This window comes from Crocuta crocuta, unplaced genomic scaffold (assembly GCF_008692635.1).
Source record: "Crocuta crocuta isolate KB4526 unplaced genomic scaffold, BGI_CrCroc_1.0 scaffold154, whole genome shotgun sequence".
In the NCBI taxonomy this organism is placed as follows: Eukaryota; Metazoa; Chordata; class Mammalia; order Carnivora; family Hyaenidae; genus Crocuta; species Crocuta crocuta.
The window spans coordinates 3120549-3137870 of record NW_027530545.1 but is presented as its reverse complement, the minus strand read 5'-3'; the positions used below and the strand labels follow the sequence as shown (position 1 = coordinate 3137870).

The 17322-nt window shown below is 33.0% G+C and overlaps 1 protein-coding gene across 8 annotated transcripts in view; it reads right to left on the bottom strand.

Annotated features, from left to right (window-relative positions):
* Window positions 1-17322, bottom strand: part of PRPF40A (pre-mRNA processing factor 40A) — a 52882-nt gene that overhangs the window by 15035 nt on the left and 20525 nt on the right. For 4 of the 8 annotated variants that reach the window (XM_077767758.1, XM_077767759.1, XM_077767760.1 and 1 more), the window contains exons 6-10: window positions 6948-7058; window positions 5465-5585; window positions 5173-5226; window positions 3690-3714; window positions 2637-3011 (exon numbers count right to left, since the gene is read on the bottom strand). In XM_077767758.1, coding sequence (XP_077623884.1) covers window positions 2637-3011; window positions 3690-3714; window positions 5173-5226; window positions 5465-5585; window positions 6948-7058 — 686 coding nt within the window. The remainder of the gene's footprint in view (window positions 1-2636; window positions 3012-3689; window positions 3715-5172; window positions 5227-5464; window positions 5586-6947; window positions 7059-17322) is intronic. The other 4 variants (XM_077767761.1, XM_077767762.1, XM_077767764.1 and 1 more) reach the window with 1 other exon arrangement.

Here is a 17322-nt window from a genome sequence, read left to right as displayed (position 1 = left end):
GGGAAATTTAAACATGGTATTTATAATTTAAATATACATTGCTTCACTCAGAAAAACAATATTTATTATTTAAGCATCTGTATGGAGATTAAATTTTACAATTTTAGAATAAATTCTTCCAGTGTGAGCCCTACACACTTACCTAAACATAAAGACAAAGATGGCATAGTTTTCCCCTAAATCACTGTTAAATAGGACCCTACAAGAGGGCCTGTAAAAGAAACAATTACACTATAACACTAGTTCCACTAGTCCACAAATGAATAATTTTAAATAGCTTATAAAACTTATCCAGTTAGTTAAGCATCCAACTTCGTCTCAGGTCATGATTACATGGTTTGTGAATTTGGGCCCTGTGTCAGGATCCCTGTTGTCAGTGCTGAGTCTGCTTTGGATCCTTTCTCCCTCCACCCCCTCTGCCTCTCCCTGCTCACACACTTTCTCAAAAATTAACAAACATAAGACAAACAAAAAAACCAACCCTAAAATATGTATCTGTGCCTTCCTATCAGTCACTTAGTAACTAAAGATTTGGCTAAGTGTGCATAAATATAAAAAACATGTGAAGGATCAATAAAATCAGGATGGGCAAACTATGACTCCTGTGCCAAATCTAGCCCACCTCCTGTTTTTGTAAATATCGCTTTACTCATGAGCTTATATGTTGTTTAGGGCTTGTTGTGTGCTACCACAGCAGAACTGCATCACTGTGACAAGACTTTATGATCTGCAAAACCAAAAGTATTTACTCTTTGATAAGTTACTAAAAAATACACCAAACACTGACCTAAAACAAAAGAATTAACATACCCAAGAGTTATCAACTGTACTAGTATGGGGATCTTTATGAAATGAAAAGGTCATATAATCCTAACATGTTTTTCTGTATAAAGGGGAAAAAATGCAGAAAAAAACAAAAAAGCGAAGTAGAATGCTTAGGGCAACACTAGAACAAATACTAACAACAACAAAATATATTTACACTCTGAATCAAGTAACCTTACTTTGGGAACTTTATTTAAAATTGTCAGAAATAGTATAAAGAGCTCAGTCAAAACTTAAATGGTCTACACTGCAGTAATTAAAAAGATTATGTTGATTTAGGAACTGTAAGTATATATTAGAAAGAAAATAAGCAGGAAATAATTGACCCTAAAGTTATGAAAAATTATTGTGGAAAAATAAAGTATAAAAGATACAAACAATATCAATTCGGGGTGCCTGTGTGACTCAGTCGGCTAGGCATCTGAGTCTTGATTTTGGCTTAGGTCATGATCTCATCATTCTGGGATCAAGCTCCACCCCCACGTCAGGCTCTGTGCTGAGTGGAACCTCCTTAAGATTCTATCTCCCTCTGCTCATGCTCCACTTCCACTTGCTCTCTCTAGAATTAACAAAATATCAAAACAAAAAAATCTTCCCCCAACAACTAAATATGTATAACAATGAAATTTATGCTTATGTAAATATAACCTGCCATCATTCAACATGATAGAGTATATATCCTTACAATGTAGAAGACATTAGATAGATGTGTAAAACAGATAATGCCCATATTTTTAAATGCACAGAAAATGGGCAGAAGGAGGGGAGCCTGACTGGCTCAGTCAGAAGAGCATGCAACTCTTGATCTCGGGGCTGGGAGTTGGAGCCCCATGTTAGCTGTAGAGAGTATTAAAAAAATACAACTTCAAAGATAAAAATGAAAAAGGGCAGAAGGACATAAATAAAATGTTAATTACTCTTTTATGCCTTCAAGTATATTTTATAAAGTCCTTTTTCAACTTGTAAGTATCAGAAAAAGTCCTAAACCAATTCTCACTTTGGGAAACGTACATATCAAGAATATTTACAAGAACAAAAAGAGAGATGAAATCAATAATAGGCTTAAATACTAAGATGGATGATCATGTTTGGAATTTGACATCACAGTTAACATTATTTTATGAGGACACCAATAAAGACAAGAGCCACAACTCAAGCATGCTTTTTGTATCTTTATAAAGCGCAACCATATGAAATATTACCAGATTAAAGTGAACACAAGTACATGTAAACTATAAATTGACAGATGCAGCTGTTTTGCCTTATTAAAAAATTTTTACCAATTCCAAAAACAGTTTTCCTATACCCTACGAAATCTTTAATTTTGTTTACTTAATTTTTTGCTTCTGTTTGTACATCAAACCACAGCAGTTCCTTGCAGGACTGTACTAAGCCATAGTTGGCAATCACAAAATAAGGAAAATCAATACTACTGATCCTATCTTTAATTAAAATTTTATTTTATTAATGATGGACTTTTGGCATTAATTCTGACCTAAAATGAAAAATTACTGCACCATTATTGATACTTTGATTACTAAGGTGCTTGGTAATTAAGAACCCCCTTTAAATGTGTGCCTCACCCTGTATCTACGAATTCCGCTTCCTAAAACTTCTGAGGATTAGTTTTACAACAGATTAAGAGCATGACCCCACAAAATTCAGCCTTGAAAAGGATTCATTATCTAAAGGTTCATATGTTTTGATGCTCAAAAACTTTCTAAACACTTACTGGACACCAAGTAAACTAGCACTTTCTTATACTAATGGAGCCTGGTACTGATTTGCAAAAGTGAAGTCACTAAACTTACTCAGCTACTGTTTCCTGCTTAGCTGTTTCTTCTCCAGTATTACTGGATACCTCCATACTCTGATCCTGAACAGCAGGAGTACTAGTAAGTTGTGCTTGCTCTTCAGTTGAAATTGTTACTGTATTCTCGTTATCTACAACGGTAGCAACAATCGAAGTAACTTCAGGCTCAGGAACAACTGGAACAGTTCCACCCACAGTATTAGAAGCAGAGGTGGAAGCACTGGCATTGGCTGCAGCAGCAGCTGCAGCAGCTGCAGCTGCAGCTGCAACAACAGCAGCTGCAGCTTCTGCAGCAGCCATGGTGCTCATTGTGGTAGGAATTTCTGTTGTAGGAACTGGGGCTGTTGATGTTGTGGTGCACTCTTCTTGCTTACTGTATGGTAAGAAAACAAAAAAACAAAAAAATCGGTGATCTCATTAAGATATCAGAAAGCCAAAAACACTAATATTTATCATAAAACCAAATGAATAAGAGAAACCACAGAAGGGAAAAAGACTGTGCTAAACTATTAAGCCATTTGAAAAAACTGAAACCATAGAATGCAACTGGATTACTTTGAGCAAACATTTATGACAGAGACTGAAGAAACACTCCGAAGTTCCAAAAGTCCAATAAATTATTTACTAAATGTCCTATCAGATTGCATTAAAACATAAAAATTTGGCCTATATCATAAATTTCTTTAAGAACTTTAAATTTTATCCATTTTACATATTAAAAAGAAAACCTAAATAAAGGGAGAGATACATACTACTTTATCCATTCCCAAATTTGACAAATAAACCAAATTTTGGACTTTTCTGTAACAGTCTTAATTCATAAACGATATAATCCAAATTCAAATAATCATGGTCTAGGGAAAGTGTCACTTGTTTATCCTCAGTAAACGTCCTTCCCCTTGTCCCAAAGACATTCAACCACCAGACCTAACACATTAAATACCATTCATCCTATAAAGCAAAGAGTTAAAACAAGAATGTTACAGTAGATACCAAATTTGTAAACTGTACAAATGGATACATTTGTAAACTGTATCCAAAAATTGCTTACCTGCTTTCTTCAGCTTTAATCATTGCTATTAAAGAGAAAAAAGAAAAGTTATATGATGTGGTTTTTAAATACAGTCACTGAAAACAAACTTTAAAGGAAGACAAAGAGAAGTTTCATACAGTAAGATTTAATTTACCATCCACTAATACATCAACTTTTTCAGAGCAAATGCTTGCTCCAAAGTTCCAGGGCAGCAATTAAAGAATGAAGACAAATTTAAATGACAGCAGTTTTTAGGAAAGTTTCTCTGCACACTGCTACTTTCCCAAAGGCTGCTGCCTACTGCAAAAACTCCCTGAAAATATCTGTATCATTCTGGAATAAAACAGTATTTTTCTCAGAAATAAAACTATAGTATTTTTTTTAGATACCAAATTCAAAATGAGATCAAATTCACATTATGAAATTCCAGCACATATATACTACCACTGACAGGTAGATAGTTATACACGCCAACTATCTGTAGTAAAGTTATATCAGAAATGAGCTTGATATTTCTTAAACGAATAAGATGGGATTCTACCTATCCAGAATATTATTATTAACCAATGATAGTGTAGAAATTTAAATTGGGCTTTAATAATTTGCATTCAATATTTCAGCTTTTACTCCAATTAAAGTAATTTTTTTCTTATGGGTAACAAAAATATTCAGCTTCACTAAAGAATGAGGCACTCCACATAAATGATAACAAAGCTGAACTTGATACAATGATGATCTAAAGCCAGTTATGTGAAACAGGGAAAATGTAAACACACTTGAGACAAGAGTGCCTTTAGGTAATTTTTATTCCCTGTACTTTCAGATGTCATTCTGCAGACATCTTTATTCTACACTATAATATACACTACAGACTACTGTATTAGCATTTCTAAAATCTACTGCTTCTAAGTTGATAGTTTATGACACCAGATTCTACTAGAAGGGAGAATAAAAGAATTAAATTTTCAATTCTTACTCTACTCTCTATTTGAAGAACTGGGTTTTATATTAGGTAGTATTTCCAGGAGTATTCTGAATAGTTGAGGATAATGAAAAACTCCCTCTTTGCAAGTGAGGCATGGCATTTGTTTAATTCTCCCATAACACACACAAAGGCTGTTTTAAAATGTGCTAAAATAAAATCAGCATTAAATGTATAGTCTGAGAATACATTAAAAAGATTTTAACTAAGACTCAAGGTTCTTTGCTATCTGCTACATGGGTTAAGTCACCTATTGTATGTATGTACCAATACTCATAGCTGTATTTAGAAATACTATACATGATGTCCTTATTCAATTTTCCAATAGTATATTAATGGTTTTAAAAATTAAAGTATAATTTTAAAAGCCCCAAGCTCATTTATAATATAACCCTTAAATGAATTCTTTGAATTAGAGATTTCGCACTGCAGATTTATCCAATCATGGTTAGTGAACATTAGTAACATACTCTAAAAATGTTAAATAATAACAGAAAATGAATTATCAAAGCAGCTCACCATGCAGGTTTGATTTTGTAATAAGACTTCCAGCAACAATGGTATTCTGGTATCCTAGTTTCAGTGGAATCAAATCAAATAAAAATCTATTTAAAATCTATAGAACTGATATCTAGAGCAACAAGAAAATAAGAGCCCATAAAACTGTTACACCATTTAAAATGTTCTAATCATTTAATTTTTAAAAATAAGACCTGTGTTTGAACAATACTATTTATGAAGGATTGCTTCATTGTGAATGACATAGCTATGTAAAAAAATTAACATTAAAAGTTATATTTTCCTATGTTACCTTCAAGATCCTCAAGTTCTTTAGGTTTGGCCCAGCGGGATTCTTTTGTTTGAGAATTATAATAGTAAGGCTTTCCAGAGTCAGATTTGTATTCCTTCCAGGGACATTTAGATAAAAGTTGCTAAAGGGAAATAAAATTTATCACTTAATACTAATATATTTAGCATCAGTCATCTTTCACATCACTATTTCACTAAATATTATCAATCTGTACAAACCAAATGCTTATGAGATGATGACAAGCTACCAATTATAGAATACTTGCCAGGTTATGTTATTTGAAATATTATTTAAGCTTTACAATTTAAGCTATGCAACATTCATATTATTATTTCAGATTTATACTGTTACTTAAAAAAACTAACTTAAGATAATACACCTAATTAAGAGGCAGAGGCAAGATTCAAAATTGGGTCTATATGAATTTCAAATCTTATTTGTCCCTACTATTTATACCCCACCATAGGTAAAAATTATCTTACATATTTCAGAAACTTCTCAAATACAAATTAAAGTAGGAAAAAAAAAAAAACTGGGGAAAAAGCAAAATCTGGTTTAGTCATGCTTAGATATTAGTTTTATGGCTAGTATTTTATTAAACCTATATGAACTCTCATGTAAGGAAACAAAGTATGATATACTTAAAATCTAATATATAAAACTGGTTAGGATAGCATGAGAATGCTATTGAAAACTCAAATTTAGACAGTGTCTTAGTGAAATTTAATGATGAAATAATTGCCTACGTCAGTACTGGGATTAAAAAAATAATTATAGTATCTGCCAACCTTCCATCCCAAGTGTTGCTATACACTGCGTATTAGTGTGGTGGCCTGGAAAATAGTTTAATCTCCTCAAATTCTTTAATTTAGAAGGAGAAAAAAATATATGCTGCCAACTAGGAAAAATCTCTTATGGCTTGAAATGCCAGATCAAGTCTTACTTAGGACTCTTAATTAGTTCCTGACTAAACCACATGCTATAATGCTTACTACTCAGTTTATTCCTTCAATTTAACTTCCACATCTATACATTCTGAATAAACCTTGCAACATAAAATGAAATTTACATACTTTTCAGAGGCTTTTTCCACAGACAGATAATTTCTGTCTCTAAGAGAAGGAAGTACTTGTAATTTAATTCTATCTCCATTACCCAACCTCACGGGAAATTTTTAAGAATTCACTGCAAGACATTTGCAATCACCTAGGTTTGCTATAAAGAGGAACACAATTTTAAATGTGAATTTAAGGAATAAAGGGCAAGCAGAGTCTTTTTGTTCTTCCAATTTATTCTTTAAATCATCTTCCTAAAATTGATTCCACCCAACCAGTAAGCATTCCTGAGCAGAGGCAAAAATCAGTAAACAAAATTGGTCTGTCCTTCTAACAAGCACCCATGAAATCCTAAAAAACAAAACAAACAAAAAAATCAGGACCTAATCTGTTTAACAATCCCTAATTGTCAAGTCTCAAACTTTTACCTCCGCAGGTGTTTTCAGATCATCCGGTTTCTCCCACGTCGACTGTTTTGTTTCAGTATTGTAGTAGTAAGTTCTTCCATCAGGTGATTTATGTTCGGTCCACATTGATTTCTAAAGAAAAAATTACAAAATGATTCAAATTTTTTAACAGTGCTATGACAGTGAATACCAGTTTTCATTAGTTTCATTAACAATATAAAAGAAATTAAAAGTATAAAATGGGCATACTTTTGACAGTTTAAGTCACTTAGAATAACACATCATTGCAAGTAGGGAGGTAACTGCAAAACAGATCATTTTAAAAGTACTTCAAAAGTAGCATGGCTCTACTGAGGTTTTAGAATCTATATTCTAGATCTAGATACAAGTCTCTCAGAAGTATGACTGTTTCACCTAAGAACAGTAACTTTGTTTACTGTTGTAACTTACAGAACACTTAAGATAATCTTTCACCAACACAACCTATGCCTTGTAGATAAAATACACGAAGAAGATGCTAATATAGTATAAGGGTGGATTGATCATGAACTCAATTTATTTATAGCAAGTTGGACAAAGTTCTAAAACTGACATGCTGTAAAGACATAATTGTCAAAATTAGAAAGGATGGGTTTTGGATGACAATCAGTTTAACAAGGTGAAATTTAACAGTGATAAAATGTGAATCCAAGTGCCTCAATACATTATAGGTGAGAAAATTTTATGTGATACTAGTTTGATACAGAATAGAAGTTCCTTCTTGGGTCCAAATGAACTACTAAAAGCCTACTAAAAGTTGCGAGTAAAACTTCAGCCATCAATAGACATGATGCCTCAAATAATGGCTAGTTAAGAGTTTTACAAGGTCCCCATAAATACACCTTTAAAGTAATCATAAAAGGGGCAGGAAAAAACTTGGAGAGGTGATAGGTGTCTGTGGTCTTGGTGGTGATAGTTTCTCAGGTGTATGTATTCCCCAAATCTAGTTGTACACATTAAACATTAAATACACAGTTCTATAGATCAATCATAATAAAGAGGTTTAAAAAGTAATTTCACAAGGAATCATGAACGTATGAATTATTGGATGAGATCAAAGGTACTAAGTCTAGTTGCAGCTATCTAGTCATTTAGATAGTAATGAATTAAAATATGATTGAAAGAAGATTAAAGATGATCTGTATCACATTTCTTCGAATCTAAGAGAAAACACTATTGTACATACCTCTAAGAAAAAGTAAAATCATCTTCAAACTATTACATGCTTTTTAACCCTCAGATTTTGTGTTAAACTTTTGAAAAGATGTATTCTTATTCAGACACTGATTTTATTCAAAATTCCACTTTTTGAATAAAAAGAAAAAAATAGGCAAAATATAATAGTTAAGCTATTCCTTAGACTTCACATGGAAACCATTTTATTTTTGTATGAGAGTTGCTGACATCCATCTGATTCCACACCATACCATCCTCTATGCTATAAAAAAAATATTGGTAATGGAGCATTTATTAAAAACAAAAACCTAAAAGTCACCATTACTAGTAATTAATGATCTCCTGAACTTATTATAAGCTGACCTACCTTTCATTGTTCCTTACCAACTTTACTGAGAAATAGAACACACCTACTTTTGATTTCTGCTTTGGGAATGTGGTTCAACATTTATTATTTCATTGCTTTTTCTGCTTTCTCACCATAATCATTTTATTCCTAGCTGATAAGAGTGCTGTGCCATTATTTTTAGAACTTTCTTTCAAACCACTGACATTCATTCTTCTGATGTTGGCAATTTTGTGGTTCAGTCATGCACAATAAAACCGTAACTGTTCCCTGGAGAATGGAGATCATACATAACACACAAAATAGATTATAGGATGAATCTCAATTTCAGACACGTTCAAAGGTCAAAGTAAATATGCTAAGTGATTTAAGAAACATTTACAAAACCTGGGGATGAAGAACAAGAAAAGAGGACTTAAGGAGAGAAGTTAATGTCATTTTAACACAAGTAGATGAGGGAAGAGATTATTTTCTGGAACTTCTGAGAAAACTAGAGTTGATGTAAAAGGATTATTAATAGACATTAGAATTCAAAAAGAAATGATAAAATTTGAGAAGTTTGGTAACAAAATGTTTGGCTTTTCCTATGGACATTTGTTTAGTCATCTGACATGACTACAAAATGGTGTAGGATAGTTAAGAAAGCTCAAAATGTATATTACATTCTTTAACTTGTTCTAGCACTTCATGCAGAATATGACACATACAATCTCTCTGGAGCAAACATTATAATAACTGCTGGAAAATATTTAACTTGCTGTTACTAATCTAATTTAACATCTTCTAACGAAAAGGTAATGATACAGAGATACATGGAAGCTTCAACTGTATGAGTAATGCTGTATTTCACAAATTAAACTTGGCTAAGACAGAGGTTTGCATTTCAGATCTGCACTAAAGGGAAATCTACTGTAAGTTCCAAAATTATATTTAAACTTCCCAAGTCACATCTGCTAAAGGGCATCAAAGAAAAGAGGAAGTTCACCAGCAACAAATTTATGGGAAAAAAAAATGAAAAAGGGTACAAAAATAAAAGGGAAAAACAGGAAGATACAAACCAGTAAAAAAAAGAAAAAAAACAAAAAAACAAACACCCAGTAAACAATTTAGTATTCGCAAGCTATTTATTCAAGCCTTAGAGCTACACTACAGGCGGTATGAACACTATCCTCATTTTTCAAATAAGAAAGCCAAGACTTAGGAGGGTTAATATAACTTGCTTGTAGTGATTTAGTAAGTAAATAATAAAACTAGAACAATTCAGTCATATCTGTTTCTAAAGACCACATTTTACTCACACTGAAATGCTTTGTCAGGGATACTATATTCAGAACGGTCTGTCAATAAGAACAGATAAATTCCTGATCTACTAATGAGAAAGCACTGCATCAATTATCAGTTAATTCTTTTAATAACCTCCCCAAGGTAGATACAATTTATTATCTACACTTTATAGAAGAGAAAATGGAACACAACAAAGTACAGGAATATGCCCAAGGTAACACAGCTAGCTAGTGAGTTCATTAGAACATTGTGGGGGCCCACATACTGGGGTCCTATTAAACAGCAAGGCTCTAACACTTTCCATCAACAGAAACCATCATCTTCTTTTTCTTTTTAAAAATTTTTAATTTTTTTTTTAAATTTTTTTGAGAGAGACAGACAGACAGCATGAGCAGGGGAGGGTCAGAGAGAGAAGGAGACACAGAATCAGAAGTAGGCTCCAGTCTCTGAGCTAGCTAGCTGTTAGCACAGAGCCCGACGCGGGGCTCGAACCCACAAACCATGAAATGATGACCTGAGCCGAAGTTGGACGCTCAATGGACTGAGCCATCCAGGCGCCCCAGAAACAACCATTTTCGATAGGAATGGTAAGTAGTACAGAATATAAATTCTGTGTGTATATATATATATATACATATATATATATATAAATTCTGTACTAATGCCTTAACTAATATACCAAATCTACTTATAGAAATCAATTCTGGAGTAATAAAAAATGATGTTCCTGATAAACTTTTGCTCCTTTTCCTTAAGGAGCAAAATGATGTTGCTCCTTTTCCTTGCATCTAATCTGCAACTGAAAGTAAAACTGTATCTTGCCTCTGGCCAAAACTAGGAACTAATGTTTAAAAAAAAAAATTTTTTTTAAAAACAAATGTATCCTGAATGTTGAATATAAGATGAAGAATGGCATAAAACATAAATGGGTATATGGATAACTGTCTTTATAGGATAAAATATGACTTATGCAAATAGCTATTAAGTACTGAGTATAGCACAGTCTATTCAAAAAACATTATTTTTCTAAAAATTGATATTTTAAAAAAATAGGATCTCTCCAGACCAAATCACCAATGCTGACTATCAAATATTTAGGCTGCCCTGGAATAATTGGAGAAAACCTAATAAAGATGTAGATGTATATTTTGAATGGCCCAAAACCAGGACATTATTTTTAACCTTAAGGTTAGTTGCTTTGAGGGCATGTAGGAGATACTAAGATAATCCTTGCACTAGAGGCTTTATTGTGCACTTTTGTCACAGAGAACAGCCTTCCCAAAATTATTTTGTTACTGACAGTTATTATATTATTAAAAAACTGTCAACATGAATGGCAGTTCTGGGGAATCAACCAAAAGTTAACATTTTTACAAATGATAAACTAAAAGTATAAATATGCAGAATAAGGAATTAAAAAACTATCACCCTTAATATACAAAAATCTACTACTATTATTAAGATGATCTAATGGAAAAATAAACATGGCCATTAACAGAACTCAACACAGATAAGTAGATATTCAACTTCATTAGTAAATCAAGGAAACATATATTAAGTGAAAACTTGTTCATCAGATAAATCACAAAGACTATTAGTATAAAATGTTAAAAGTGTGTGAAGGAAAGTGCAGTCATGCTAGTGCTGGGAATGAAATTAGTATTGTTTCTCTGAATGGCAATTTACTAGTTTCCATCAAAATTCAAAATGCAAACAATCTCTTGATGCTGATATTTTATTCCACAAAACCCCATTTATATAGTTGCAAAGATGTACAGGAATATTCTCTACAGGATTACTTGTAATGGTGAAAAATCTGAGATTATTCAATATCCACTCATAGGAAAACAGTTCAATCAGGGTCCATCATATTGTGGACTTAGATCTATTTAGAAAATGTAGAAGATACAGTGTGAACAACAAATTAAGACATTGTGATGTATCAGCAAAATATATACAGAAAATACTTAAAAGGAAAAGATTGGATAAAAGAAAAAAAAATTCACCTATATAATTATCAAGAAAGCTAAAAGATTCCAAAAAACTGGTCAACAATCAGGTTTTGAATAAATTCAACACACATATAAACAATTATATGCACATGAAACACATATTTATATATCTATATAGCTACTTCTGTAAACTATAAGCTCAACTGATCGAAACCGAAAGAAAGTAACTAAATCTAACATTAAACAGATAAAAAAAAGTCCTCTCAACTACTCTAAATAAGGAAAATGAGAAAAAGCCAAAATAGAAGATCAGAATTAAGGAACAACATAACCACAAACAGATGATTTACAACCAATTACCCAAATCTAAAGGAAATTATTTCCTCACAATTACAATTTACCCTAGAAGAAAACACATCATACATGAATATTCCAATTACCATAGAAGAATCTCACTAGATAATTCCATCAAACACCACAAAAACTTTTAAAAACAGTGAATTACAATATGCTTCAGATCACTGAAAGAGATGAAAAGCTCACTAATAACAAAACTCAAGAGAAAAGTATCAAAAACGAAAAGCAGGTAATGTTATTTATGAATGTTACTTTTAAATGTAGAAATTTAAATATAATAGCCCATCAGCCAAAAGAATCCTTCAGTGTATATATTTGGACCAAGTAGAACTTATGTAGAAGTGGCAGGGTGGTTCAAAATTCGGAAATCTATAAAAAAGAAATTATTTCTGTTAACAAAGGGAAAAAAGAAGACACCACATAAGCACATTACCAGAACTTGGGTGAAATTACACCCTGAAAATTATCACCACTCAGAAGTATTAAAACAAAAAATCCTAAAAACAACAAAAACACCTAAATGATAAAGGTCAACTTACCCAAAACCAATAAAAATTACTGTAAAGCCACTTCCATTAAAATCATGACCAAAATGTAAGCCTGCAGTTTTTTTTTTTTTTAACTTTTTAAGGTCTATTTATTTTTGAGACAGAGACAGACAGACAGAGTGTGCAGGGGAGGGTCAGAGAGAGAGGGAGACAGAATCTGAAGCAGGCTTCAGGCTCTGAGCTAGCTGTTAGCAGAGCCTGATGCAGGGCTCGAACCCACGAACCATGAGATCAAGACCTGAGCCAAAGTCAGATGCTTAACCAACTAAGCCACCCAGGCGCCCCTGAAATCACTGTTTCAACAAACACGTTATGGCAATAAAATGAAATAAATAAGTAGTAAAAATACTTGGGATATATAAAAATATATATAAATATTATCTTTACTGCTGAAGATTCAAATGAAACGCTGCTAAAATGAAAAAAAAAAAGTATCCTAATTTTCCAGGTAAATATTCAATTTTCCACTTGGCTATAAGGTAAATACACAAAAACCTTTGAACAATAACTAGCTTGAAAGAAAAACTTAAATACCCTATTCGTAATATAACACATTTTTAGAAGGTAAAATAAAAATAGCTATGATAGCAGTTTATCCCACCTAAACAGAATTTAAAGCAAAAACCGAAATGACTTCCATGTAGGTAAAAAGTAACACACCAAACTTAGCATGCATTTAGCAATTTCGTTTTGAAATCACAGCAACAGTAAAAAAATAAATAAATAAAGATAAAGGGAGAAAAAGATAACATCTTTTCAAGGTAAAGATTTTAAGACACTCCCCTTAGGTAGATCAAACAGATGAAAGATATGCCAAGACAAAAGAAGTACAAATTAACCTTAAAAGCACACAAAATATTCTAAAAAACTAATCTTAAAATGGAACATAAATGAAGGTTTAATAAAATGCAAATAACATCTCATAGACTTTCTAAAGATTACATGCAAAAAAAATACTTCATTAAAAAAAAAAGAAAAAAATGTCACCAAAGGCATGATCCATGAAAGAAAGTCAGACTGGACTTCGTTAAAAACTTCTCTTCTGCCAAGTCACAGTAAAGAGAAAGAAAAGACATGCCAAAACCTGGGAGAAAACATCTGCAAAGGGCACACCTTATTAAAAAAAACCACAAAAACAAAAAAAAAAATCAACAACAAAAGCTGTTATCTAGAATATACAACCTTTCCCTCCTGCTTTTTTTTTTTAAGTTTATTTATTTTGAGACAGACAGAGACATCATGAGTGGAAGAGGGGCAGAGAGGGAGAGAATCCCAAGCAGGCTCCAAGATGCCAGCACAGAGCCTGATGCAGGGCTTGAATTCACGAATCTGCGAGATCATGACCCGAGCCAAAACCAAGAGTCAAGACATTTAACTGACTGAGCCACCACCCTTTAAACTTAACATTAAGAATATGAACAACCAGGGGCGCCTGGGTGGCTTAGTCGGTTGAGCGTCCAACTTCGCTTAGGTCATGATCTCGCGGTTCGTGGGTTCGAGCCCCGTGTCGGGCTCTGTGCTGACTGCCAGCTCAGAGCCTGGAGCCTGTTTCAGTCTGTGACTCCCTCTCTCTCTGACCCTCCCCTGCTCACGCTGTCTCTCTGTCTCTCTGTCTCTCCTAGAAATAAATAAAACATTAAAAAAAAAAAAAAGAATATGAACAACCATGGGGTACCTGGGTGGCTTAGTTGGTTGTCCGACTTTCGCTTAGGTCATGATCTCGTGGTTTGTGGGTTCAAGCCCCGCGTCGGGCTCTGTGCTGACTGCCAGCTCAGAGCCTGGAGCCTGTTTCAGATTCTGTGTCTCCCTCTCTCTCTGACCCTCCCCTGCTCACACTGTCTCTCTCCCTCTCTCCTAGAAATAAATAAAACATTAAAAAAAAAAAAAAAGAATATAAACAACCTAATTAAGAAATGGTCAAAAGATCTGAACAGATACCTCACCAAAAAAGACATACAGGGATGAAGAAGCCTATGACAAGATTCTTAACAATGTGCATTATTATAAATTAAAATTAACTGCCATTTATTACTGGTGGGAATTCAAAACAGTATAGCCACTCTGGAAGAGAGCTTGGCAGTTTCTTACAAAACTAAATAGATTAAAAAAAATTTTTTTTTAAATATTTTTGAGAGAGAGAGTGTAAGCAAGAGGTGAGGGGGAAGGACAGAGAGAAAGGGGGACAGAAGATCCGAAGTGGGCTCTGTGCTGATATGAGGCTCTAACTCACCAAACCATGAGATCACGACCCGAGCCAAAGTTGAACACTAAACCAATGGAGCCACACAGGTGCCTCAAAAACTAAATACATTTTTACCATATGATCAAGCAAGCCCACTCCTTGGTTATTTACCGAAATGGTTGAAAACTTCTGTCCACACAAAGACCTACTCATTAATGTTTGTAATAGTTTTAACCATTTGCTTCAAAAACATGGAAGCAAAACTAAGACGTCTTTCAGTAGGTGAATGGATAAACTTGTGGCAAGTCCAAACAATGAAATATTATTCACTAACATTATTGTTAATATTGTATTATTCAGTCCCGAAAAGAGGCACTAAGCCATGGAAAAAAGTGCATATTAAATACATATTACTAAGTGAATGAAGCCAGTCTGAAGAGCTATTTACTTACTCTATGATTCTAACCATATGATATTCAGAAAAAGTAAAACTATATAGACAATAAAAAAAAAAAAAAATCAGTGGTTGCCAGGGTAAGGGGTGGAGATTTTTAAGGTAGTGAAACTATTCTGCTTGACACTGTCATGACAGATACAGGTCACCCACATTTGTTAAAACTCGTAGAATGCATAACAGTGTTAACTCTAATGTAAATTGGACTGTGGGTAATAATTATGCGTCAAGGTAGGATCATTAATTTTAACAAATGTAACACCTTGGTGAGAGATGCTGATATGCATCTGTATGCATGTAAGGGGAGGGGGTATTAAGGAACTCTATTTTGTGTTTAATTTTGCTAAGAACCTATAAGCATTCTACAGAAAGTCTATTTAAAACAATCCCAAATCTAGGAACCAAGAAAAACATACCACTTAAACCCTTTAATAAAGATATCAAATGAAGGGGGGGAAAAGATATTGGGAGCTGAGTAAAATGAAAAGTGTCAAATTTTAAGCAACATAGCTACATCCCTACAAAAAAATAAGAATGTGTAACAACCATGAGCCAAGTACTCAAGAAGCTAGAAAAAAGGCAACAGAGTAATCAAGAAGGAAATAAAGATGACAGAAATAAACTGAATGGTTGTCCTCTCCAAAATACAAAATAAAGGCAATGGCAAGATTTCTAACTCTATGCTAAATAATTATTAAACCTCAACAAAATAAATATCTGGAAAGACAAAAATTAGAAAATTAAAACTGGAATAGCTCAATAACCACTAAAGAAATTGAAATGGTAATCCAAAATCTTTATCCTCAAAAAGTATTAGGTCCGGTTGGTTTTTAGTTGTGTTCTATCAAGCTGTTAAGAAATAAGTTATTCATCATTTATGTAAGTTGTTCTAAGGATCAGAAAGAGAATGGTTATTATCCAGATAGAAACAACCTAAGTAAGATATAAGCAAATTGAATTCAGAAGGAATTAAATATACATGTGCACATATATATACTCCTAACACCTTTAATGAATAACTAGGATTCACCTTAGTGAAGATGAGACATCAAAAAATGTATCTGTGTACTTGTACTTCAACAGACTACAGAAGAAATATTATGACCATCTCAGCTGCTACAGAAAAACACAATGGACAGTTTTAAAATCCAGTTCATAATGACCTCTCTCAGCAAACCAGGAACAGAAGAAAGCATCAACTCAATAAGGGTTGTATATCAAGAAGCTATAGTAAGCATATTAAATGGAGAAAGCCAATACATATTTGCTTTGAGAGAGAAAACAAGATAAAAATGACAGTTAATCACTTCTACTGCTCACCATAGTACTAGAGGTTCTGGTTGACACAATAAAAGTTGTAAGATTAGATATGATGATTAGAAAACCTCATTATTTGAGGAAGATTGTGTAACACACACACAAAACCCACAAAGCAATAGGAAGATTCAAAATAGCATCAAAGTTTATTAACAGAATGAAAGATGGACAAGCCTTCAAAAGGAAAAATTTCAAGCTATATTACAAAACAGACAAAAAAGAACTACCATGTTCACTGATATGACTTAATAATTTAAGTAAGCCCCCATAATCTATAAATTCAATGCAACTCTAACCAAAATACTAAAAATATCTTTTTGGACAACCTGACAAACTGATTAAAAATTTATTTAGATAGTACAATGTCATCTATAGAAAAAATATTTATCATACATAAGAAACCCTAAAGACTTCACCAAAAAACCTGCTGGAAATAATAAATTCAGTAACGTTGCAGGGTACAAAAATCTGTTGCATTTCTAAACACAAAGTTAAGAAAAATTAAGAATTTCTAGTGAGACACTAGAAATAATACCTAGGAAAAATGTAATCAAGGAGGTGAAAGTCCTATACAGTGAAAACTAGGATATGGATGAAAATAACTGAAGACTAAATAAATGGAAAAGACATTCCATGCTCATGGATTGAAAAAACTAATACTGTTCAAATGTCCATGCTAACTAAATCAATCTACAGAATCAATGTAATCCTATCACAAGTCCAATGACACTTTTCAAACTT